General features: G+C 38.5%; 1 protein-coding gene across 1 annotated transcript in view; it reads right to left on the bottom strand.

Annotated features, from left to right (window-relative positions):
- Window positions 1-27,737, bottom strand: part of INPP4B (inositol polyphosphate-4-phosphatase type II B) — a 480,337-nt gene that overhangs the window by 300,561 nt on the left and 152,039 nt on the right. Inside the window, exons 5-6 of the mRNA XM_024736048.1 lie at window positions 13,459-13,577; window positions 11,297-11,413 (exon numbers count right to left, since the gene is read on the bottom strand). Coding sequence (XP_024591816.1) covers window positions 11,297-11,413; window positions 13,459-13,577 — 236 coding nt within the window. The remainder of the gene's footprint in view (window positions 1-11,296; window positions 11,414-13,458; window positions 13,578-27,737) is intronic.

The following is a 27,737-nucleotide window of genomic DNA, read 5'->3' as shown; positions in this document are numbered from 1 at the left end:
ATGCACATTTCACTGTACCTCAATTTAAACTTAGGAATGAAAAGCAAATGTTGTAGCCATAACACATGCTCCAAATTCCCTGAGTGTGGGCAGGCGGGGGGAAGGTCGGTGAGCTCTTGTTTACACTTAAATCCTATCCAATTAAGATTTTCTTGGGAAACTGCTTTCCCACATTCCAACATGCTAAGGTGACTATCAGTGCCCTTTTCAAAACAAACAAAAAACGGCAGTTTAAAAAATTATCAGTATATTATTTAAAAGTTTAAATATCCTTAGAGACCCTTTCTGATTAAACAAATCTTGATAGTGTCTTCCAAGAGCTGCTCTCTCTCTCTTGGTTAAAAACTATTGCCCAGGTTTGTCTGAAAGACCAGTATCTCTGTGAACTCACACACTGAATTCCTTAGGACATCTGCCCCCTCAGCATTTAGCTCCATCCTCAAGGGGCACATCTTAAAAGATAGCTTGACTTACTGCCATGAAACCTGAGTAACCCGGCTCATAGCAACTTGAGAAGAAAATCTTTGTGACGTGGAACCAGATGTCCCTCAACTTTTTTCAGAATGTGGCCTCACCTTCTGTCTTGGTAGATACACATGACTTTTCCCCGTATGTTTAAAAATACTTTTCACGTGAAGTTAAATACCAGCTGGGACCTAGCTGTAATTATCATTCCCTTCAAATGACTCTAAAGAAAGCCTAGGTTTCTTTAGAATTTCCCTTTGCTCCCACTGTGCTGCATATATAAACTTAAGGTAATTAAAAGCTATTCTGAGCTGCATAGCACACTGACCTTTTAACTCACTAGTTTCTGCCCCTTTCTAATCAGAAGAAATGTTTTGGCAACATATCACATTTCAGCTTTGCAAAACCAAGCAGGAATGGGAAGCCAATGCGAGACACACGTCCTCTGTGCCCACGTCGGGCTGTTCAGGGATCCACCCCATCAGACAGAATGTTCCCTAAGCTTCCACCTGCCCTCACAGCTGTGCCAAGAAGGCTGCTGCATGAATGAGACAGAGCCGGCCAGCCAGGCAATCACAGCCTAAGCCGCTGGAAAAATGGTAACAACCCGCAAATGCTGGAAAACTATCAGAATGGGGTCAATATCTCAGAGGGCCATAAGGGGAAGCAGAAATAAACTCTCTCAGTTCAGGGTCCAAGTTAGACTCACAAATCCCAGTGGGCAGTTATCAGATCATTTGATTGGTGTCAGCAGGTAAAAAAATAAATACATAAATGCTCCTAAATCTACTCGGAAGCATGAATTCATTATCCAGTTCACTGACTACAACAGCACCGGAAGACGGAGCTCCAACTTGTGATCTCAGATCCTTGAGTCCCCTACAAGTTCCTCTAGTTATTTCAGGGAGTTCCCAGGGCTTCATCAAGTAACGCAAATGATGACCATCTTCTTCCTCTTTTGCTCTGACTGGCCTTGGTGAGGTTTTCAGCTACTGCCTTCATTCCCTACAGATGATCCCCCCGACGGTAGGTCCCTCAGGTCTGCCATCTCCCCAGGCACTGCCCTGCACCTGCCAGCATTCCTATAGGTGGCCGCTTGTTTGTAGCAGTTCCCTCCCATCCAGGCTACTGACAGCCCTCCTGCTTTGAATCTTGAGGGTGCAAAAGTGACATTTCTCTGAGGACAATGTATTTTGCATGGAAGCAATATAAATGACACTTACCTTTTAAAGTTACATTTATTTTATTTAATTTTCAGAAAATCCACTAGCAGGATTGTTTGATCATACTATTATTTTATTTCATGCTCTCCTATTTCCTTCCTTTCTTTTTCTTTCATTATCTACTCCTCTTCTCCCCCATTCCATTCACTGCATTTATTCTCTTATATTTTTCTACATACTCAACAGTCATTTACAATTATATATAGCTTAACTATAAACACAACACACATACATATATAAAGGCATTTTTTATTATTCGTTTTCAAAAAGTGGTATTCTATTATACATTATTTTCTGTATCGTGCTTTTCCCAAGTACGCAATACCTTGTGGATCTACTTCCAAGTCTACTTTTAGAGCTCCAATTAATTAATCGTTCTTTTCTAAGGCTTCATAATATCCCTAATTAGCATACACCAGAATTTATTCACACTTTCCCTCTAATTTTTCACAGTAATGCTCAAACATTCTTCTCCATATATCCTTAAGTACTGGTGGCTTTACGTCTAAGAGGTTGACAACTAACAGCAACATTGCTAAATCAAAACGTACACTTGCCTTTCATTTGACTAGATGCTGGCAGATTCTTTTGTTTTTTCAGTTGTAAAAGTTTACATTCAGCCAGCACTGTACGAAAGGGCACTTTTCCCACATTCCTGCCAGCACTGGTCTTTAAATTTTTTTGCCAGTTTATCAGCAAAAATTGATGATCACATTGCTCGTTTAATTCGTGTTTCCAAGAAAATACAGTTAGAACACTTTTTATGTTTCTTGGTCATTTGATTCTCTTTTTCCTGAGGACTGGCTTGTCAAATACTTTGCTCAATTTTTTGACCCTACTTCTAAACTTGGAAGAACTCTTTAAATATTATGAGGATCACCAGTCCCCACCAATCTCAGTATTCCATTAGGGAATACAGGGTAGACTAAGCTTCTCTATGTTTTTGATTAACATGAATACAATTACCCTGTTTTGGAAAGAGAATGGGAAATGGCCTTAACTACCCATTTCTACTTTAATTGTAAAAAAGCAGATTAATTTTTCTTTTATTAATTAATGTTTTATTTCAGTTTTTTTTTCTTTTTTAAGCTAGGTTAAACAATGTTTCCATAACTCACACATCTGAAGACAGTCAAGGGCGAAAACACTGAAACTGCAGTTCTGCTGATCTCCATAAAATAAGGATGTGGCTACCTCACCGTCAAGCAGCCACTCTGCTATGGCCCCCAGAAATTTGTAAGAAGCTTGTTTTGCTTCATGAGTAAATTCATTTTCTTATGTTATTGTCTAAGAGCCAGTCTTTCTCCATGTAAACAACATTTTCTTCTGGAAAGTGAGGAGGTATTGATGAATATCCTTTTCTCTATTGTGGGAATCCAAAGAAAAACAAAAATCTCTGAACAGATGATATAGAGCAAGTACTGTGCCCATGCAGAGGATAGTGGCACAAAGAAAGAACTGGACTACGTGAGGAAAGGGAAAACAATGTAAAGAGCAGGGTAGAATGGAATGCACTTGATATGTAACTACAGAGAAGAGGAAATTAAAGGAAGAGATGGAAATGCATATATACAGAGAGCAGCATAAATGCTAAAGGGAAGGTGTTAAATAAGTAGCACTTCTGCTTCTGATTAAGATGTAAAAAGTTGCAAAAGATTGTCACTCCCATTGTTACACTGAGAAGAGGTCATTATGCCACCAAATCATACCTTTTGTTAAACCTATCAGAAAACTGATTTATTTGGTATAATTTATTTGGTATAAATAAACCAAAAGGAAATGAAATCCAGATGGTGACAGACCCTTAGTAGAGGAAGAAATGCCCAGGGCTGGTGTCATCCTTGGCTGAGCAGCAGGAAGTAGAGGATCTTCCATATAAACCAGCTGAACTTGTAATGAATTTCTATAATGAGCCCATGTGACCTGGCACAAGAAATCTGAATCCCTAGGAGCCCTAGCCACAGCCTGAGTCTCACCCATCCACTTACTTTTTCCCATGGGATGTCACATCATGCAGGAGGGTATTCCAATGAAGGATGGGGGGGCAAAAGAGCAGTGAGATTCACTGCTAAGGTGCACAGGGCTTTCTCTAAGGCGAGGGCTGAAGAGCAGAGGTTGATTCCCCCACATACCAGGCTGAAGCTTGGCAAAGACGTGGAAGAGCAGTGAATTAAAGAAAAAAAATTGCTCCAGGAATCTAAGGTTGGTTTAACATACAAAACTAAAGTAATTCATTACACTAACAGAACAAATAAGAAAAACATTTCAGCATCTCAACACATACCAGAAGAATATAGTTTGACTCAATCCAACACCATTCATGATAAAAAAAAAATACACAGAAAATTATAGATAGAAGGAAAATTCCTCAATCCGATAAAAAGGCATCTATGAAAAACTTACGGTTAAGATCATATTTAATGGTGATATGTTAACACTTTCCCCTTAAAATCTGGGAACAAAACCAGGATTTCCACTGTTACCACTTCTATCAATACTGTATTAAATGACCTACCTAGCCAGTGCAATAAGGAAAAATAAAATGCACAATGATTGGAAAGGGAAACATAAATATTTCATTATTCACAGACAACATAATTGTGTATTTTACAAAACTCTATGGAATCCATGAAAAAATCCTTTAGAACTAGTATGTGAATTTAGCAAGGCCACAGCCTTGGCTACAAGTCAATATAAAGAAATGATTATATCTCTACCTATTAGCAAACAACAATTAAAAACTGTACTTTTAAAATAATACCTTGTATACTAGCATAAAAAATCATATACCTAGAAATAAGTCTAAAAAATATTACGACTTATATACTGAGCACAAATACATTGCCCATAAAAGTTTAAAGACCTAAATAAATGGAATGATATCCATATCATATTTATAGATCACGAGACTCAATGTCATTAACATGTCCATCTCTCCAAACTGATCTATAGATTCAGTACAATTCCAGTCAAAATCCCAACAGGTATTTTAAAGTAACTGACAAGTTTTTCTAAAATTTATATGGAAAGAAAAAGGGCTTTCAAATTGGCAAAAACAAAAACAACAACCTCGATAAAAAGAACAAGCTGGTAAAGATAAAGGATTTAAACTACCAGATTTCAGGACTTACTATGAAGCAACAAAAATCATGTTATTGTCATGAAGCTAGACAAAACAGATCAATGGAACAGAACAGAGCATCCAGAAACAGACCCACATGTATCAGTAGACACTGATTTTCCAGTCAAGGTACGAACTAAATTCAGTGGAGAAAAAAGTATTTTTAACAAATGATGCTGAAATAACTAGATATCTACATAAGAGAAAATAACTTTAATCCCCACCTTATTCCTATTACAAAAAATAATTTGAGATGGAGCTTAAACCTAACTGTAAAGGCTAGAACTATAAAATATTTTGGAGGAAAACACTGGAGAATATTCTCCTGGCCTGAGGTTAGGGAGATTTCTTAGGGCACAAAAGCACTTACTATGCATGAAAAACGGACTTAATCAGGATTTAAAATTTCTGATCAATAAAATACATCATTAAGGAAATTATTAGGCAAGCCAAAGACTCACAGAAAACCATAACACATATATCTAACAAAAGCACCTGTATCCACAAAATATGAAGAATTCTTAGAAATAAGAAGAAAACCAATTTTTTTACATAGGCAAAAGACTTGAACAGACACTTCATTAACAAAACAAAACAAAACAAAACAGGGCTTCCCTGGTGGCGCAGTGGTTGGGAGTCTGCCTGCCGATGCAGGGGACACGGGTTCGTGCCCCGGTCCGGGAAGATCCCACGTGCCGTGGAGCAGCTGGGCCCGTGAGCCTAAAAAAAAAAAAAAAAAAAAAAAGAGATGACTGGCCAATAAGCACAGGAAAACCTGCTCAACATAACTAGTCACCAGGAAAATGCAAATTAAAGCCACAATGAGATACCTCTTCATATCTACTAGAATGCTAAGTGAAAAAGATTGATAGTATCTTCATTTGTGCAGTAACTAGAACTCCCATGAATTACTAAGAGGAGGAAAATAAAGTTGCAAATAATTCTGAAGAATAGTTTCTAGAAAAGTTAAACAGGTATCTGACCTATGATGTAACTATTATACTCCTCGGTATTTACCCCTCAGAATAAAAGGACAATTTCCAACAAATACTTGCACTCAAATGTTCATAGAGACTTAGTCGTTGTTAAAAGCTGAAAACAATTAAATGTCCATCAATATGAGAATGAATACGTAAATTGTGGTGTATGACTACAACAAAATACCGTTCAGTAATCAAGTCACCGAGCAACATGAATGAATCTCAAAACCATTATGTTGAACAGAAAACACCAGATACGAGAGAGTGCACACTATGTGATATCATTCACATAAATTTTAATAAGCAAAACAAATATATGTCGGTAGATATGGGAAAGTGATTGCCTTACAGGGTGTGGGGGGGGTGTCAACTGATTGCGAAGGGATACAAGGGAACCTTCTGGAAGGACGAAAACGTTTTACATCTTGCCTTGGGTAAAGGCCACATGGTCATATGCATTGTCAAACTCATCGAAGTGAACGCTTAAGATCTGTCCCTTTTATTGTATGTAAATTATGCTTCAATAAAATATAAATATGCTCTTTGTAAACATATACCACTTATCAACAGGTAGAAAGGAAGAGAAATTATTTATGAAGGGCGGCAACATGTTAGAACTCTGAACTACTTCCGTATGGAATTGGCAACTCCCCTTGCAAACTATGTCATAACGTAAAGGCGAGCATTCCAAACGGCCACGGCTGAGTGAATGAAGAGGCTGAGAGGACCATGCAGCACACATAAAAGAAAAAGGAAAAATAAGGCCAGGGGGACAAAAGCAAAAGTATGAGACATAAATCTAGCCATTTCACAACAGGCAGTAACAGCTATGTTTTCATGAATAGTACCTGGTCACTCCATTACAAAAGTTTTTCAGACATCTGCAGTTAGTTATACATACAGAATTTAAGTGCTTAAAATGTTTGGATATGAGGTTTTTTTCCTATATTTGATTATTGACATTTTTTTCTCAATTAACTAATTTTTAGGCTCCAAATGAAGAATGCTTTTAAAGTATCAGTTGAAGTAAAAAATATCATATTATGGGAGAGAAAAATGAGAGAAATTCTATCAACTATGTACGTACCATAGTGTAGCATGGAAAAAATAGAGGATCTTTGACTTGACCTACTTAAGTTTTTAGAATCCCAATTGCTTCATCTTTAAAATGGGCATAATGATACTTCTTCCCTCAAAGAAGTTTTATGGAGATTAAAGAAGAAACTAAAAATTAAACATAGTGCTTGGTATATACTTAGTGATCAGTAACCTTAATTTCTTTTTCCTTACCCAGTTCACCATATCTTCCAGGTAGAGTGGAAGGTCAGCCACAGAATTTGTCTCAACAAGTATAGTTAGACTTAAATTTGTAAGAAGTCAATGGAGAAAATCAAGCCAAGCCAAAGTATACTAAATAGAAAATGGTTTTATTTTCCATTGAAAAACATAAAAACTGAACTGGATAATTCTGCCTAGGGAATTGTACTAGTACTAAACTTCCTTGGACATATAACACACAAAATACAATGCATTTACATCCAGGGGACTTCCCTGGAGGTTCAGTGGTTAAGACTCTGCGCTCCTACTGTAGGGGGCAGGGATTCAGTCCCAGGTCAGAGAATTAAGATCCCATGTGCTGCACGGTGTGGCCCCCCAAAGTAAAAATAAATTAAAAAACATAAATTTACATCCAATCTAGATAAGGTCACTTTTTCTGAAAGGTACAAATGGGGAGTTGTTACTTATTGGTGGTAAAAAATGTCTTAGGACATAGATTCTCACCTGAGAAATGTTCAGTGTCTATTGGACATGGGACTCTGTCCTATAAGCTAAACGGGGGGAAACAAGAGTCGTTCTGAATCAGCAGTTAGATTCTTTTCATTCTTTACAATGACTGATTGCATTTCTGCTGAAGTTATTAAGAAAGACAATCTCGGCTTCAGTTGTTTAGAGGAGTACGAGAACAAGTTAGATAATCGCCGCATCAAGCGTGCCGATGGAAGGTTATCTTATCCCTTTCAAAACTTCCCATTTTAATATGTATGCAAACAAACGTGAGATGGCAAAGTAACGCATTTATCTGACCGGCTAATTCCAAGTAATAATAAACTCAATAGAAAAAGACAAGGAACTTATTAGTCAGCTAGCTCCATTAATTAGTATTCAGCCAATAGAGAGTACCTCATTGTCCTGTTCTCATATGATCAATGGTTTACTAAGATCAAATATTTAAACTTCTTTTAAATACATGCACATAATTTGTTGATTTTCCAAAACACATAAATATTCATAATTTCATTTCTTAATCCTTAAAAGTATTATGATCTTAAAATAATTAGGTTCTTAAATGCCCAGAATCTAAACTGTACTTTAAAACCACTTGCCACCTCCTTCACTTCTGCATCCACCTCCACACCAAAAACAAACAAACCTTAAGAAAGAGGAGGAATGGTGCCAGCCATGAAAAAGGACGGAATAATGTCACTTGCAGCAACATGGATGGACCAAGAGATTGTCATACTGAGTGAAGTAAGTCAGATAAAGACAAATATCATATGATATCACTTGTATGTGGAACCTAAAAAAGTAATACAAATGAACTTATTTACAAAACAGAAACAGAGTCACAGATATAGAAAACAAACCTAAGGTTACTGGGGGAGGAAAAGGGGGGAGGGATAAATTGGGAGATTGGGATTGACATATACACACTACTATATATAACATAGATAACTAGTAAGAACCTACTGTATAGCACAGGGAGCTCTTCTCAATACTCTGTAATGACCTATATGGGAAAAGAATCTAAAAAAGAGTGGCTATATGTATAACTGATTCACTTTGCTATACAGCAGAAACTAACACAACATTTTAAATCGACTATACCCCAATAAAAATTAAGACAAAAAAAGGAGAAAAGGTGCCAGGATAAGACTACATGTCAATGGAGACTATTAGCATATTAATGAACTGTGTCTCTATTTACACTTCCATCACCAGAACTGTTAGTTATTTTAAGGAAGAAGTTATACTTTAATTAACAGCACTTGGTAAATGAAAGCTGGTTGCATTTCTTAAGTATGTTCAAATTTCACAAGTCTTCTTTCACAGCAGGGATTCCAGTTTGTTCAATACTTTTATGTGATAAAACCTCTGGATCAAGGAAGAAAGTCTTTAAAAGACCCTAATTAATGAGTTTTCAGAATAGAAGCCCATAAAAAGCATAATTAATGAGTAAGCTAACTATCCCTAGAGCATTAACATACATAACATTTTAAATGAGGCAGATTGAAGGGGATAGAAACACCTTTGGTATTTAATATTTCTAACTCTGATATCTCTAAGGACTTAACCAACCCAAGAGCTCAACATTTTCATCTCTGTAGCACAGTGCTTCTATAACTCTGGCCCTTCCATATTCTCCATCCTGTCTATACCTTGAGACCTTTGGGAGCACTGTGCTTGGAAAAACCATAAAATCCCATAGTTTCTGCTTTGCTTTCCCTGTCACCCTGATCACTTCCCTGCTTATTACTTCTCTGCACAGTTGTGTCACCTCCTCCCACCATCCATTTGAACCATATCTCCCTTTTTCCTAATTTTATGATTTTTTCTCCCATTTCCCTCTCTTCTTGGCAGAAGGCAAAAGAAAAAAAAAAAAGTCATGCTGTAAGTTTTGTGCATAGTCTTTGGTCCAGATATCCCAATCACAGTCCACTCCTTTTCTTTCTTACCTCAAAAATCAAGGAAAAGGAATAGAAAGGGTAAAAACAAAACTCCCTGGCAAATATTAATATATATTTTTAGTTGCTAGCTTTAACCCCGATGTTTGTCTCTTAAAATATTTTCATTGTATACATACATCCCCATATCCACTTCCTCTTGCATCGTATACGTATAGCTGATTCACTCTGTTATACAGCAGAAACTGACACAACAATGTAAAGTAATTATACTCCAATAAAGATGTTAAAAATACATATATATTTTTTTATCTTCCACTTTTCTTCAGAGAAGTCAGAAATAATAAGTGTAGGACTACTTAAGAAAAAACAAAGTTAGTAAATATGGGAAAAGCCTTTGGTTAATATTCTTTTATTTGATTTTTACTATTTATGAGAGACCACAAGACAGTAGCCAAAACAATAACTACAGCAATAATAAACTTGCACTTATGAATCTGTAGCTGTTAAGTCTTCTAAATACGTTTCATATATTAGCTTATTTAATCCTTACAACACCCCCTTTGCCCCCACCGGGTAAATATAAATGAGGATCAATTCTCCCAGAGTCACAAAGTGGAACGGGAACCAGACAGTCTGCCTTCTCAACCACTCTACCTGACCGCCATCACTGTTTCTATACCACATATGTGCTGTGCATTTCATTGGGCATTTCTTCTGCAGTTTTGAAGACATGAACTTTTCTGGGGCTGAGTAGAAATGCCTTCGATGCAGAAGATTTTTTTTCTCTGTTACATATACCCACCATCTACCTATGTTACATGTTTCGGGGTAAAGAATGAAAAGGAAAGAGAGACTCATGAGCGAGGCAGAAATGCCTAGTGAGGGCAGAGCTGAAAGGTGCATTTCCCCTCAAGCAGGTGTGTGTGACTCTCCAAGCCAGGCAGCACCCTATAGCCTCAAGCAGAATTCTCCCAGAACCTACTGGTCTACCTGCCTTCAAAGTGTTTCCTGGCTTATACTTCATTGTGGACCATCAATACTCCCATAGCTCACCCAGCCTTGAAAACAAACAAAAATTCATTCTGATGGGAGAGATTTAAAGAAGAGGGCTAAACCATCCCCTTCTCAACACCTATCAATAACATTCTCTCCTGTCCAGGGATTTTCAGAGTGGGCTCCAGAGGCAGTGCCTGGGTACCTAACGGTCTCACTTGAACCCACTGATTCAAGTGGAAGAAAAGTCAGACCCAGTAGGAACAGCCTAGGACAAAAGGCCATCAGGACTTGACGTGACCTTCCTGTAACCAGGCCAATGAAAGCTTCTGCCTCATGCTGACGGTTACTTCCTCCTCTGTTTGCTTTGGTCCCACAGACAACATCAGAAGAACAGAGGGAGTTTCTCTTATTCAGTACATAAAATAATAAATTGTGAAAGCAGAACACTTTATCAATCCCATTTTAGAATAATGACAATATCTAGAAAGTTCTGAAACATTATTTAATCTCTTCCACTTGCTTTCTCTCACAGTGCTACTCCTTCAACAACTCCTAAGGCGTAACAACAAAAATGTAAACCAAGACATCCAGCCAGCCTCCCTGAAAAAGAGGAAAAACGGTTCTGAAAGCTTCTGCTCCTAACCAGTTGCCAGTATGGCACTAAGCCAAATGAATTTGAAAGAAATCCCAGCAAACTATAAACATAAGACAACCATAAACACAGTACAAAGCCCCTCTTCGAAAAATGCCAGTTACATCAAAAACCCAATGGTTTGGAAAAGCCTACTGCTTTTCCCAAAGAAAGAAATAAGTACAAGTACTTACAGTGTCGTAAGACTTATCCTTGACATCATAGACTGTTAGTTTTATTTTGGTCTCCTCATAGATGGGATACTCAGATGGGAATGTGACACCAGTCAAGAACAGTGGGTCTCTTGTTCCCTGTAACAGCACAAGCAGACAACTTTGATTCAATAAGGCAGCAGTCAGCAGCATGCAGTGACACATGAGAAAGCAGCAAGTGTCTGGGTCTGCTTTTCTAGGAAGTGGTTCTATTAGAAGAGATATCTGAATTGCCAAATGATGGCCACAGGGACACGGCCCAGGGCCCCAAAGTACTGATAGAGCTGTTGATAGTAAATGCCCTGTATCATTGTCAGAGCTGCTGAGCATCTTGAAAAACAATTTATTCTCATTATATGCAGCACCCTTCTTTAGGGTCAGTTGTCTGTCCATTTAGAATACATGTAATGGACATAACCTGTGATTTATGCAAATAACTTGAGATATTGACTGATCAAATTCAAATGAAGCTCTTTTCTCATCAAGAACCATTTGGCAATCTTATACTGTCCCTTTATTTCCCTTCTGTAATGATTCAATTGAAAGCCATGCTCTGATAGCGTCCATTTGTTTTTAGATGTTCAGCTGTATTTTTTTTCTCAGACTGATTTGAAAACTAATGAAAGAAACTAAATAAGATGCATTCGGGGCTATGAAATTACTAGCTCAGGACGCAGTGCACAGGGTTTTTCCATGCTTCAGGATTCATTTTTAGAGAGCTGACATCCAACATTAAATTTTATATCTATATTTAAATATGCATAGTGCTGAATATCATGGAGATGCTTGCTAGAGTTCTGTAAGCCAGTTGTTTATGGAAGTTTCTAGAAGCTGAAGTTATTCATTTATTCATTCATTCTTCCTTTTATTCAACAAATACTGCTTTTTGTTTGGCACAGTGTTAGATGCTCTGGAACACACAGTGAATGAAACAGTCAACAACAGCTATATGTATGTTCAAATAAATGTGTCAAAATAAATCATTTCTTTTAAGTTTTGACAATATTTTTTAAATAATCAAGTTGAAATAATGCTTGAAAATAGTTTTCATATAAACGAACAATTTTCCAATTTTAGTTTTCCTTGAATGAATAAGACTATTTTTGTTTATTCAACCACAGCATTAACTACAAATGATACCAGCGTTGGAACCTAAAGTTTCCCAAAGACAGAGTCAGGGCTACGTGTAGGATCTGGGTCATTCCCATTAGAGAAATGAATGGAGTTTCGTCTGAATCATTTTTTCCACCAATGGCACTGAGCAAGCCAGGTCTGGGGTAGGCAACTTAGACTCTTGCAGAGAAACTCCTCGTTCAAAACAGAAAGGGCGCCCAAGTCGAAGAAAAGCAAAGCTTAAGGAGTGTAGAAAACATTTTCTTTAGTCCCAGAGAGTAAGTATCTCTCATTCACTAAGGCTGTGAAATATGTGATGAGAACAAAATAATCAAAAGGGAAACACTTCCTCTTTTGAATCTGGTCCAACACAATAACAAGTTTCCTCCCAACACATTTTGAGTGTTATATTAGCAACAATAAATGTAAATAGGAAATCTCTCAACGGATGAATACTATTTACACCTTTTGCCTAGAAACATTACAGTGTCTCAAATTAATTATCCACCTTTCTTTGAAAAACATCATACTTTAAAAAGACACACACGAAAGGCAGAGAATATGAAGCTTCTGACGTGCACAAAAGGCAGAGAATATGAAGCTTCCACAGACAATCTGAAGAATACAGGAAAAAATGAAAAGGGCAAAAACGCTTAGGTTTAAAACGCCTCTAGGTAATTTACAACTTTCTTTTTTGCCCCTCAAAGAAATATTCATTCCATTTAATTTAAAATTTATATATATATATATTCCCCCTATTTAGTACTCTATTCAAAAATCCAGAGTGGGGATTTTCCTTCTACTTACTAAAGAAGAATAGGTCTTTTATAAAAAAGGCAAGTTCTTTCCCCACTTGTTTATTCTGGTAAGTTACAAATGCATGCTTAGTAACCTCAGGTATGCTTTCCTAAATAAAGGAGGACTGCAACCTAGCATAGCTGCAGGCCAAAATCTAAAGTATTTCAGCTGTTTGCTCAAATCCAGAGAGACTGAGAGAGAGCGAGAGTAAATCAGGCACACAGCACGCTCACCTCCACAATTTCCGTGCTGGAGTATCTCGTCAGACCCTGCTCCGCTGGGTGGATTACTGAGATCTGCACCAGTGTATTCAGCTTCCTATCACGCACGGGAGCCACAAGATCCTTGCATGCTGGCAATGGCAAAGAAAAGAGAAAGAAGAGAAACTAACATCGTATCTCAGGGAAAACTTTTGTCCCGGGTTGGAAGGAAACTCAGCGCCGGCGCTGAATGAAACCTTCTGGGACTCTGGCTGATTTTACAGAGGAAGTCCCTTGGAAGTACCTTACAGAAATAGGAAGTCACGTGCTGCGGAGCGGAATTGAGAATTCATTTCCACTGGCCACATGTGCAGCTCATGCGAGTCTCCACTGCCCTCGGATCCCAGCTCTCATGTGTGACCCTGCACACACAGCGCAGGGGCTTTGAGCGACTTTAATTAGTCATTAAACCCCGGGCTTTAATTCACACCCCTAGACTACGTAAACTGACTTGGGCCACATCCGGGGAGCTTTACGCTTCTCCTTATTGACACTGGCAGGATTAGTTCAAATGTTGGAACGCACACTTGGTCCTTACCTATCTATTCACTAGAGCTGGCCTCCTACATAGGGACAGATGCGGGGAAGGGAGGAGGCTACGCTATCACAGCAACACACAAGCCCCGGGCAAGAAGCAGAGGAGGAGGTGGAGGGGTTAAAAGCGTCCTCTGTCCAGGATTCCAGCCAAGTCTGGGAGGCAGAAACTGGGGGGAAAAAATGATGGGTTAATTCTTGCCCAGGGGCCACAAAAGTAAGACCTTTCCCTTGAGACACCAGGCTCATATTACAGACGCTCTCCACCATACCATATTTACTTGAATATTTTCTCCTCCCACATATCATTCCCACAATTGGGGGAAGAAAAGTCCAAAAAAAAATTCCTTTTCAGCAAGTCCAATATCTGCTCAGGTGTTTCCCCACCTGGCTTTGAAATAGTAATTTTACTACCTGCATTTGGATCCCGAAGTATCATGCAAAGTGTCCTCACTACAGGGAAGAGGTTCAAATTAGGCTGAGCTGGGGGCTAGGGTCAGGCTGGAGCTGGGACCAGGGACTAGCAGTAGCCCCGGGTCATGGATTCATGGTGAGAGTATGCTGGGCTCTATACCATATACATCTCACGCCTCTGACCAGTGCAGAAAGAGAGCGAAGGACCCAAGTATTTAAGCTACATTCTGGCTCTGCAACAGTGTACACCTACTAGGACAGAGGTACTACGGTTTAAACCTGAAACTTGAAAGCAAAGCAAATTATGAATGTAATTATCACCTTTCCTTTGCTTACAGATCAGCTCATTTATAGAAGCAGAGTGGGACAGAGGAAAAAGCAGGAGCTTTGGAATGAAACTGGCCTGGTTTTCGGCCAGTTCTACTAGCTAAGCAATTCTGGGCAAATTCTTCAACTTCTTAATTTCTTCTTGACAGACTTTGAGATCCTTTTACTCCTGTACGGTATTTTGTTATAATTTTCCTTATTTAAACCATATGCCTCTAACCATACGGGAAAGCTTAGGAAAGCATGCTTGGAACAAATTAATAGCAACAGTTTATTTAGCCATCATTATTTTTGAGGCCTTTTGCCAATTATCTCTTTATTTCTCAAAATAGTGCTTTGAACTATTATTTCATTTTTACATACTAAGAACTACAGGCTTTGAAAGAGTAAGTGCCCACATTTACATTACTAGAACTCTCTGGTAGTTTTCTTACATCACACCCCAGCAGTTCCATTTCTTTTCTTGGCATACTGAATTCCTCTCTCAGACAATGGCACCTCTCTTTGGAAGACCAACTGCCATAATTCTTTACTGTCTAACCCAAGAGATCTCGTTTTAGAAAATACTGATGCAAGGTTTCAATAATGTCAACATATCACCGGAAGAAAAAAAAAAGACAGATTTAGACTTGACTGTTCTTTGGTGGTTGTTTTGATCGTTTCCTCCACTTGCCTAATGAATGTTTAATTTTATCACTCATTCTCTTGGCTTTCTGCTCGTAGTGTACAGCTCTCTCTCCATTTACTGATACTGACATATATCTCTCCTTAGATTTTGAAGCTGGAGTCAATTTGTTTCCCACATGTGCATTTTGTCCACCTTCTGCTGGTAGCTTCATCTCTACCTTATGAACTTATGATACATTTGCTCAAAGTAAGTTAATTCTTGTCTGATTTCTTATCAGGCTTGATTGTGGGCTGTGGTTAGTTCTCAGAAGTGAGCAGCTGTTCTCCATTTTATCAGCGAACCTCTCAGACTCACTCCTAATAAAAACAGATAATCTCCATTAAACTCAAATGTTCAGTCCAACCCAATTTGCAGATTCCCCCAATACTGATGAAGTAAAAACAACTGTAATGGCACTTTGTATTTCTTTATCTTTTAGATCTAAAATATGGCAGATCTAGAAAACAACAACAACTAAAGTCACATCTTGGCTGTCCATATCTTTTCCTTCCTGAAAGCCCAGAGATTTTACTGTTCCCTACTTTTATGTGGCAAGATGTTAGGAAAAGACCCTGACATCGGTCAGACTTCCTGAGCTGTAGTCCCAGGTTCCTCATTTTCTACTTATGTGCCTTTAAGTCACAAACTCTTAGTTGCTCAGTTTCCTCATCTGTCTATTTCTCAGGATGGAGGCAAGGAAGAAATTAGGTCCCTTTTTATGAATGGACTTTCCTATGCAAAATAAAGCTTACTAATATTTACCAATATCAATACCTACATTTACTAATAGATAGTGTTTTATTCTTCTGTACAATGGTTTTTATTGCTTCAGCCATATTCAGACAGCTCCTTAAAAACGATCATTAGGTCCAATATTTCTTTGTAAATATCAAACCAGTACATGAGTCATTGCATTTAGTAAAGTGAAAACCATACACACTATGGACCTATACATACTGAAACTGTCCCACTGGGGGGGTGATAAATGATGAGTGATTGAATCGCTTCACAGAGATTGGGTCACTATAAAGTATAACCTGCACAGGAACTTTTTAGTAACCACTAAAGGAGCCTGAAAAATCTGTTTTCAGAAATCAAAAAAAAATGTCATATCAATTTTCCAGCATACTTAGCACTACCCATTACCCACACAAAATTCTACTCTACGAGGGAGTGACCTGCATAAATGGTCTTCAACTCACAGGACTAAAAGAATACTTCAGGGTTTTGCTTTGGTTGTTTCGTTTTATTCGAGAATTCTTGAATCAAATGGGTAGTAACAAGTAAATACCTCTCTGCCATCATTCACTCACCAGTAGATTTTTTACTTTTATTTCTGCCTTTTTATTGTCTTTGTTTTGGACTGAGCTGTTTAAAAGCATTCTCAGAGCCCAAGAGAGTTTAAATATACAAGATGTTGATAGGTTGGGATTCAAATGTGCTTGTGTCCACTGAATTGTTTATTTTTTAATAAAAAGGGGAAAAAAACCACAATGTAAAAGTAATGAATAATTTTTTTAAAAACTACAATTTGAAACTCTTCTTTAGAAAAAAACAAAAGAGCTACGAGTGACTGTTTTTCCTGTCACCTTTGCTATAGTAACTGGCCACGTGAGAATGCACTTTCCATCGTCAGTGCTGGTGAATGAGATGCTCACAGGCATTCCCAGCTGAGATTTGTACAGGATCCAGACAGCTCTCTGCTGGAAGGGAATCATCAATAGAATGTAATGATAAAAACAAACAGAGCTTCAATATCTCAGGAGAGGGCTAGGCACCGAGCAAACTGGAAACCTATGCTGTACCAAAAGAGGGGCCCTCCATTCAAATTCATGGCCTGAAGAAATAAAAGCCCGCGTGGCTTGATTTGAGGATTTGTCCAAAGCTCGAAATCCCAGTCACTGTATAAGTTAAATTGATATATCTGTGACAAAATTTGGCCTAAGGACCAGAAGATGCCAACCTCCGATCTAGATGCTTAAAGCTACTACTTGGATTCTTAGGGAGAAGTGCGGATCATCTGTTGCTCCTATAATTCCTCTAATATCTGAGAATCCGGAAGCTAAAGGGTGGGGGTTTCTGGGTTCTTGCTGAATTAATATTCTGCCCACCCCAAAGTACCATTTTTATAAAAGATCTGTTTTTGTTTCATTCAGCCATCATTTCTAAAGCACGTCAAGTCTTTTGAGTCCATACAGCTGTTCCATCCTTCTAGCCAACAGTGGCTGGAAGCCTAAAAATGTCTCCAGACTCTTCTACCGGAGAGCTCAGCCCCAGCAATAATCAATTTGAACACAACTGTCAGTTCAGGTGGCTTTGCATTCAGTAGCACCAGCCGAATCCTAGTTATTCTAAGACCTGCCCTGGCTATGGAGTGTTCAAAGAAGCAGAGGTGCCTGCCACAGGCTTTCACGGGGGCAGTGGCCTGAGCCACTGGTGTAGTGTGAGTTCAAGGCTGACTCCAAGCAACTGTCTCTTTCCCCTTAAGAACTCTTTCTTCTGTGAAGTCAGGTCATTTTTCTTGCCCCACTCTATCTCATCTCTCTTCTTGCCGTTCAGTGTCAGTAGCATCGAACAAAGTTTATCCTCAGTCCTCTAGAAAAAGCAATGGCCACAAGCGGGGGCGGGTGGAGGGAGACTTTGACATGAATTCCCATATCTCTACAATTCTGCTCTTAAATTAGCCAGAGGAAAGTTAGGCTTAAAGGAGAAACCAGAGAGCAAACAGAGAAAAAAGAAATGCTTGCTTGTTTGTTTTTCAACTCGGGATAAAATTATATTTGAAACCAGGATCTAGCCTAAGGAATTATGTGACTTTGGATACATTACTCTTATCTCTTTCAGTCTCTATTGTCTTATCTGTAAAGTGGAAGTCAAAGGACAGATTTCATAGATTTGCTATAAAGATTATATGAAGTAATATATGTTGAGTGCTAGGCACATAATAGGTCCTTTTATTATATATTAAGATTGATATGAATATAATTATACATTGGCACAAAAATGGATTTTATCTATTCAATATTCTTATAGTAATAAAATGATCAAGATATCCAGGTTGGTCCTGATTTTATGTAACCTTATTCTTTTGTAATAAAAGCATTTTATTAAATATATGCCTGTGATTTCTTGGTACCTTCTTGTTTTCAATATAAAAACATTTTAAACCCCTTACTGGATTATTTGTTAATTTCAGAAATCATAGTTATCATTAATATATTGCTTTCTGTGAAACCAGATGTACACATTTATACTTGTTAATTTCACCTCTGACTAGGCACTTCCAAATGAGAAGCCAAAAATAGCAGAAAGCTTTATTTATTTTCTGTCTGTCCTCAGATGTACTACATGTAAACGGTAAACTCACCCTCTATGCAGGGATTTATCTGGGAGGTTAATGTTCCTTTACTTAGAGAGGGACTTCCCTGGTGGTCCAGTGGTTAGGACTCTGCGCTTCCACTGCAGGGGGCAAGGGTTCGATCCCTGGTCGGGGAACTAAGATCCCACATGCCACATGGCCAAAAAAATAAATAAAAAATACTTAGAGAAAGTTGGTCCACAAAGAGTCATTGTCTTAACAACTGAGATGTCCCAAGGGGTAATGGGAAGACTTGCTCTCCTGTTCTGTACATTCCTTCATCAAAAAGAAGAAGGCTGTGAATGCTTATAAAGCTTCCTTTTCTTGAAATTAAAAAAAAAAAAAAAGTTACAACTCAAACCCAATATAGCCTGATGGCAACAAACCTCCCCTGATGAAAGTTCATTTCTTTCCCCCTTCTTCCCCCACCCCAGACTCTTCATAGGGAAAATAGAAGAGGTAAATCCATGCCCCTCAAGGGCAAAAAGGGCCAGGGTACAGAGAATAGGGGGCATCTTGAACAGGAAAGTGGCCTTATCCAAACAGGGACTTAGGGAAATAACCATCTAGCTCCAGGCTCCCCCAATAGCACTATTCTTATTTTACCATCCCTAAGAGAATCAGCCATTTCCCTAAGGCTGTGGGTAAGCCTCTTGCTGCCTAGAATGCAGCTTTCTATTTACTTCTCAAATTCTTAATGTTTGGTTAGGTTTCTCAAAAATGTGACATATATATCCTTGCTCCTTGTACTCCAGAAAAGTAGATGCCACTTATCAACTGATATGCCAATTTGGGTTAAGTTCCCAGTCCAATAAATTACTGGATTCCTTTGCATGGTTTCACAGCTACCCTTCTAGATCAGTGATTACATCTAGACTAAATGAACTGACATCATACATTAAGAGATATATAAATACAAATGTAAATACAATGTAAATATATGTTACATTTTAAAAGCCTAATAGCCCCGCTAATTGCCAGTACAATACGCTTTCCTACCTTTAGTTTCTTCCGCCTCTCTGTTCTTTATTCTTCCTTCCTCTCAGGAATTCTAAGCAATTTTCTGAAGCCTAGGATGTGAACCTCTACAATTCAGATCTACTGAGTGGATTCAGAAGACAACACTGCCTCGTTCCCAGGGCACCGCGTTCCATGATAATTCCATTTTCTACAGTAAAGTGGCAGAGTGTATAGTGTCCTGGACTCATACTAATATCCACACAGGAGCATTTCATAAGTCATCAGGAACACGCTATTCACTTTTGAATATGTTCTTAAGGCTACTTCTTAGAAAAATGTGGCTCTATGTCACGTTGAGCTGATTTATGCCCATTAATAATATTCTTCCATGTTCATTCTGTATTCTCTGTAGAATCTTTGAGTCTCTGATTCATTGAGCTTAGCATCGCATCTTGCCCCCCCTGTTCATTTTAGCTTACTTTCAACTGATAGAGCCTACTTTCTGTAATTTTCTCATTTGGTATTACTGTTCTCATTTGTGTTCTCTTCTGCTTTCTCAAATGTCTTTGCTATGTGCTCCCTACTATTTCAAATGTCCTCACTAACATGTTTATCTCATCACTCGGAAAGATGAGGTTATCAAAATCATCACTTGTATATTTATTTATAAGACTTGGGACTACTGGGGTCAGGAATACATCTCTCTAAACAAACTACAGCTTCTCCATCCAGTTAAGTAACCATTTTTTCGGTCTTCATAGAAGTAAAACAAAAATGTGCTATTTTCTCCTTAACTGTTGTGTGGGAAATTTTAATTTACACATATTTCCCTAAAGAGTATGTGAACCATGCATAGCTGCCAACATAAGCAATATTTGTTGGGAAAATTAAAGAACTGTAGATAGAAGAGTTGTTGTGAAAAATGTGACTAGAAAATTTGGACTTATTTTTCTTTCTTTTTTTTCTTTCATTTTTTGTTTGTTTTGTTTTCTTTTGTCTTTTAAGACACTGAGTTCAAAATATTAATGTTCTAAATACAAAATTGGAATCTTTTCAAGGAGGATAAGTATACCCACATAACTTGAACAAACAGTATTAATTTTAGGTTTCTAGAAAGTTAGAGGGCAAAAAGCAACTCAGTGTTTAAGGTTGAAAGATAAGAAATCAATCCAGGGAATCAATACACACACACACACACACACACACACACACACACACACACACGACTAAATAAATAAATGAATAAATAAAGCCATCCTAATGAAGGAATTCCTTAGATATACTGAAAGAATCCTAGGGTTTTTGCCCCTTTACTACAACAATAAAATGCTAATATAGGGAATTCCCTGGCAGTCCAGTGGTTAGGACTCTGCAGTTCCAGTGCACAGGGCATGGGTTCGAACCCTGGTCGGGGAACTAAGATCCCGCAAGCTATGCGGTGCAACCAAAAAAAGAAAAAAAATGCTAATATAACACAAATTTTAAGGTTATTCTCAATTAAGATAATAAAGGAAGCATGCAGAGAAGATGGGGGTGAGGGGTAGGAAGCACAATTTATTGCATACTTATTATGCATCAGGTGGCATTAGGCTTAAACTTTGCTTGTGTTAGCTCAAATTCAGAACAACGAAGTGCCTAGCGCCGCCTCGTCATTCCATTAGTTCCATATCCATATTTTTGACTAACTGGTCAGATTTGTAGATCATGAAGACCATTGATTTATTTATTACCAATAGCTCAGTAGCCCAGTTAATTTTTTTGTCAGTAACATCATTCTGTTCCGTCTGGTCCGCTGCATGTTCATTGGCGATTTAGCTTTGTAAGGAGAATTTTAAGACTCTCAACACTGAAAATAGAATCCAAATAAAACTTGAGGAAAGGATGAGACTAATGCCATAGGGAGAAAGCAGATGACAGAGTTATTGAGGAATATACGTAATAATTTGCATGAGGGAATTGAAGAGATTGTGTTATAGAAATATTGCTTCAGAATTCTTGCTACACTGAGATCTGAGCACCACTGATAAATTTTGTTACAACTGACTCCCTTATAAATTCAACTAATTTCCTTGATGTAAAAAGCCAGATTCAGATTGTTGAGAAATAGGTCCGGAAATAAAATGTGTTACTTCTTTCCCCCATAACAAAACAACATAAAAATAGGCCACCATATTTTATGTGTATCTGTGTGTGTTTAAAAAAAAAAAAAAAGCTGGCCTTAACAACAAATAGCCAAGAAGATGAAATTCACTTCTACAGTTGGGAAACTTACACTAAAATCAACTAACCACTCAGTACTGGTTCTCAATATAAGTATCACTGAACAATCTATAGAGACAGAGAAGAGGAGCTTCTGCCAGAACAATGGTGCTCTCGGGAAATGCTCTTTGATGGTGCTCTGAAGCAGCGAAGATGCCAGCTGTACAGAAGACAGCGTATTTGCATATGAAAAGAGCAAATTTGGTTCAAAACACTGTTGTCTGTATCAGAAGACTCCCATTCTCCAGCCCGTCCCCCCAGCTTCTCTCATTTCAATCCTCAGAAAATTCTATTTTGTCCTGTTTTCATGAATACTACCTAGATGGCTGAGACTCCATTCTCAAGCAGTTGAATTAAAAACAAGCCTGTGCTCGTGTCTCTCCCGGTTTTGACCTCCCACGCTATATGATGTAAACCCCAAGCTGGCCTGGCATCATCGCCTAATAGTTTGTTCAGACTTGGCTCTCTGTGCGTATGCTCCAAATCCACGTTCCACTTCAGAAACGCGTGCATGCAGCTTTCTGCCGCTCTTTTGAGCAAGAACACGTATGCTGCTTAAGAAAGGGTGAAAATGTTATTCCAAGAATGGACGCTGTTCTCAACCCTTCATTCTTCTTTATTTCTTATTAAGGCAGTAACCTAACTTCTCACACAATTTCAATTACCACTTAAATAAAGGGTCTTCCAAGATGTGGGTCTCCTGTATTGCCTTCCCACCTACCCTCTCTTGTTTTCAATATCCTTCAGTCACAGGCATTTCCTCTCAGGTATATTATTGATAACTAACACTAAATGTATCCAAAAGTAAGCTAAGTAGTTATCTGTGTATTTAAGCTCTGAAATACAAATAAAATAAATTAAAAGTTAAAAAAAAAAAGAATGGAAGCTGGTCCCTCTGAATACTAAAAGAAATGTTGTGAGTCAGTGAATGGAAATCTGTAGTATTAGAACTAGGGTTGCAGAAGAGGAAGAAACACAGGCAACAACCTTAAATCTTATACCCGACCAGGGACCAAGATGACAATATTTTTCCAGAACTGCCAGTTTGACATAAAAGCCAATAGGGTTCCCGTTCAGGACAAGCATAAAGCCCATCAGTGGACCCAGCCGGGCTCGTGGTTAGTGGGGAGGGGATGCTTCCTTGATTTACCTCTGAACCACAAGATGAGGCTAGCGTGGCTGGTGGAGACAGTTAATTACAGGAGTGGTGGCAGGAAAGTCAGAGCCTGAGTCACCAAGTGTGGATGGCTAAGAGAAGTGTGCTCAAAGTTGATGAACTCTGAGGACACAAAATGATGTCCAGAAGGTATTTGGGAGTCTGAGGCAGAAAAAAGGAAATTGGGACCTTAGAACATTACCTTCAGGGGTTGACAGTCTCCTGAGGGAATCTGAGGTCCATTTGTTTGGGCAGGAAGTAGGAAGCGCTCTGGAAGGCAGTTGTTTAACCTGGATGATTTCACACACAAAACACTGACTCATGGTCTGGGTTTCACCAAATCCTGCATGAGGCAACTTTCAGACACGCTTTCCTGAAGCAAAATGTTTCAGAAAAATTGTACTGTATATATTGCACCCAAGGGCTGAGTTTTAGAAGGTGGTATTTAAATTAAGGTAATTTTTAAAATTTCAGTTATTTTTTCCCATAAATGTATTGGATTTGGTAGTTATATGTGGAATTAATAGTCTTTTATGAAATTCCCACCCCTCTAGTGTCAAATATTTTACAAGTAGATTTAAAGTATTAAATCAAAGCCATACATGGATAGATTAGGAAACAAGAGGGGGAAGGGAAGCATGAGAGGAATAGGTGGTTCTGGAGGGATGACTAGCCTCTCATTTCATTGTCTCTATCTAGAACATCCTTTGTGGAGAGGCAAGTTATCACTCCCTATTTCTCCTGAGTCCCTTGAGTCAATCATACGTGTGAGTTTTTTGTAGACAAAAGAAAACCTCAATATTCATGTTGAATACGGAGCTTTAAGGGTGTCAACTCTCCCATCATAAGACAGTTGACTCACAGGAAATAAAACAAGGTTGGTATAGATAAGCTAAAGCTAGAAATGACTAGTGAGCCAGGAGACATGACACAAGAGGAGAAAGACAGTGAGTCTGTGGGTGAGAAATCAAACGTGGACTAGCTTGAGGGCAGAAGGGGTCTAATTATTCAGAGCAAAATCCACAAGTTCAACACCATGTGGAAACAGCGCAGCTTGAGAGTGGGAGAGCGCGATTCTAAAAGAAACCAAGTTTGAAGGAAACAAAGAGCACACTTCTCAGAATATTGGGGATCTCCAAGGAGAGCCTCAAGCTCAGCAGAGCACCTGTGAGCTGAATGTAGAATGCTTCAGAGCCCTAGCTACACAGGAAGTTTCAGAACAAAGGAGCAGTTGTTTACACTACCCAAACTAGAGAAGAACCACCTTCGCAGCAATTCCAAGACATGTGGGAGACTAGGTAAGATAAGAATACGAGACACCTTCTGTTTGAAGGTCTCCCTGGCAGTTCTTTCTTGCTCTGTGTAGTAAACAGCCAAAGGCTCAGGGTCGTAGGTTCCAGTCCTGACCAGGTAACTTGGATCTGATCTGGAATCTCGGTATCCTCCTCCGGAAATGAGGATGATAATTACAGTATTCTCACTGAGTGCTTGTGAATATATGTGGGGAAAAAAGATTTGTTAATTTCCTAATGATGTATTAATAATGTACTTCTCCCTTTCATGTATATCAGCTCAAACACTCTGTGAAATAAGAACTATTATCTACAACTTACAGACAAGGAATCAGATTTTCAGAGAGGGTAAGGGATTAACCCAGAACAGTAGTTTTAAAATATCATTAAGCAATCATTTATACACCTAGCACCATTCTTAGTGCTTCAAGTACACCACCTTATTGAAGCTGCAAAACAACCCAGTCAACATGAAATTGTTCAGAATCACACAGGTAGCCAGTAGCAGGACGAGGATTCAAATGCTCTCATAATGGCAGCCCAGCCCATGCTCTCAAACACCGCCCTTGTACTGCCTTCTCTCAGGGTTACACGTGGTAGGCTGAAATCTAGGCTCAAATCTCTGGACCTCAGTCCATTTCTCCTCTTTTAGTTCTGTTATGCTTCTTAGTATTTGTGTATATATGTGCTTAACAGCATCTCTATAGGAAGATAGCTTGCTTCCTGATGCTATCATAGTACAGGAATCTTGAAGTTACTTTGTGAAGAATTTGGGGCATAAAGTTCTACACAGATAAGCAATTGTCAGCGATCTAGTCTCGTTACAGAACCCACTTGTTCAGCTTGGCCCATGACTGATTCTTCCTGTCAGTTCTCTCTAGATGAACCCCAAGGGCAGTCAGGCTCTGCCCTTCCTGATATAATTTGCTAACAACAAAATATCAACAGTTAAATAATTGTCTTCGCTGAGAATACTAAAATGAATTGCTTTTTACCAACAATTGTGTTAGCGACAATTCCAAAACATTTCAAGGGCATTTCTAAACCTATAAATTTATTTTATGAAGAAATGTGAGTCAAAAAGCAATGGCATTCATGCCTGCGTTCAGTTCGTGGATATTTACTGAATGTCTAAATGTGCCCAGCCTGATTCTAGGTGACATTTTCACGGCAGTGACTAGGAAAGCAAGTTCTCTATTTTATGGAGCTTACAGTCTAGCAAGACATAAAGTTTAAAAAAGTAATAATTTAGTGAGCATTTTAAACAGGGTGATTAAATTGAGAGTGTTGGGAGAAGCAAGAATCAGGAAAAGCTTCTCTGATGAGGTGACACCTGAGTTGTGATCTAAAACTTACCAAGGGGCCAGCTGAGGGGTGGGGACGGGGTGGGGGGAGCGCGGAGAACAAATGCCCTTAAGATCCAAATGTTTGGCTTGTTTGAGAAGCAAAAAAGAAGACGAATGAGGTTGAGAGTAAGGCTGCAGAGTGAGCTGGAAGATCAGAACAGCTAAGGTGAGAAGGGCTTGCTGCCCAAGATCCTTGTAGAGTGTGGTAAGACATTTCAATTTTATTCCTTTTTCAAATTTTATTGGAGTCTAGTTGATTGACAGTGTTGTGTTAGTTTCAGGTGTACAGCACAGTGATTCAGTTATACATACATATATATTCATTCTTTTTCAGATTCTTTTCCCATAGAGGTTATTATAGACTGTTGAGTAGAGTGCCCTGTGCTAGACAGTAGGCTCTTGTTTATTTTATATATAGTAGTGTGTGCATGTTAAGCCCAAGCTCCTAATTTATTCCTCCCCCTACATCCCCCTTTGGTAACCATAAGTGTGTTTTCAAAATCTGTGAATCTGTTTCTGTTTTGTAAATCAGTTCATTTATATCATTTAAAAAAAATTAGATTCCACACATGTGTGATATCATATGATATTTGTATACCTCTGTCGATTTTATTCTAAGTGAAATGGAAGCCATGGAAGGATTTTAACTAGGGAAGTAAAGAAATCCCAATTATATTTTTAAATTATTTATTCTGGCTCTCCCATCAGGAAGGGGGTGTGAAGGGGTAAGAGGCAGATGCAAGCAGACCTAGGAGGACTCCCTTAACCGGCTCAGGTGAGGGCTGACAGCGGCTGAGAACTGAACGATATCGGTGGCAACGGATAGAGGTGATCAAATTCAGAATACACTTTGTACATAGAAAGTATAGGACTTGAAGATGGATTTGACATGAGGTTAGGGAAAAAGAAGAATGAAGAAAGAGTTAAGAGTTTGAGGATTTGAATAACAGAATGGATGGTGATGTATTTTAAGGAGATGTATGTCATTGGAGAAATAAAATGTTTGGGAGGGACAGGAAATGGGAAACAAGAAATCAGGTTTTAACTACCTTGAGTTTAAAACCCCCCCTAGGAAGTCAAGTGTCTTGAGCAAATGACACTGTGGAGTTCAGAGGAGAGCAAGGATCAACATTCCAGATGAAGCGAGCGCTCCAAGGACCTGATCCTAAGATCTGAGGGTTGTTTACCTCTCAGACACAGAATTAAAGATACAATGAGAAAGATAAAAATGAGGGAGAATTCCACTTAAAAGCCTTGGTCTTAAAGGTGTGTTCCCTTCTCGTGAATCTTCCTTGATTTACTTTTAAGTCCAGGATATTTCTTCCCCCTTAACAACAAAATAACCTTTGGGGTCTGAAATAGCCAAAAGTGCATTTTTCTTCTTTCATTCTCGGATGTCGCACAGTCCACAGTGTCGAAGAGAATGGGCTCTAGAGTGAGCCTGTGGGATTCAAATCTCAACTCCTCAGCCTCTCCATAATTCAGTTTCCAAAATGTAGATAATAATGGTGCCTAATCAGAGTTATTGTGAGGATGAGATGAGATAAAATAGGTAAGGTACTTATTTAAGAGCCTGGAACATAATAAATATACAATAAATGTTTGCTATCCTTAAAAAAAAAAAAAAAAAAAAAGACCTCCTAGACAGGCAAGTGGAGATATTTACTAGCCAGTTGAAAAAGGGAGGAGGGAGATTATCATACTAAGTGGTAAGACAGAAAAAGACAAGTATCATATGATATTGCTTATATGGGGAATCTAAAAAAATGATAGAAACAAACTTATTTACAAAACAAAAACAGACTCACAGACATAGAAAACAAACGTATGGTTACCAAAGCAGAAAGGAGTGGGGAAGGATAAATTAGGAGTTTGGGATTAACAGATAAATACCACTATATATAAAATAGATAACCAACAAGGATCTAATGTATAGCAC

The sequence above is a fragment of the Neophocaena asiaeorientalis genome, unplaced genomic scaffold (assembly GCF_003031525.2).
Source record: "Neophocaena asiaeorientalis asiaeorientalis breed wild unplaced genomic scaffold, Neophocaena_asiaeorientalis_V1.1 scaffold7, whole genome shotgun sequence".
Taxonomy (NCBI): Eukaryota; Metazoa; Chordata; class Mammalia; order Artiodactyla; family Phocoenidae; genus Neophocaena; species Neophocaena asiaeorientalis.
This window is presented reverse-complemented; position numbering and strand designations above follow the sequence as displayed.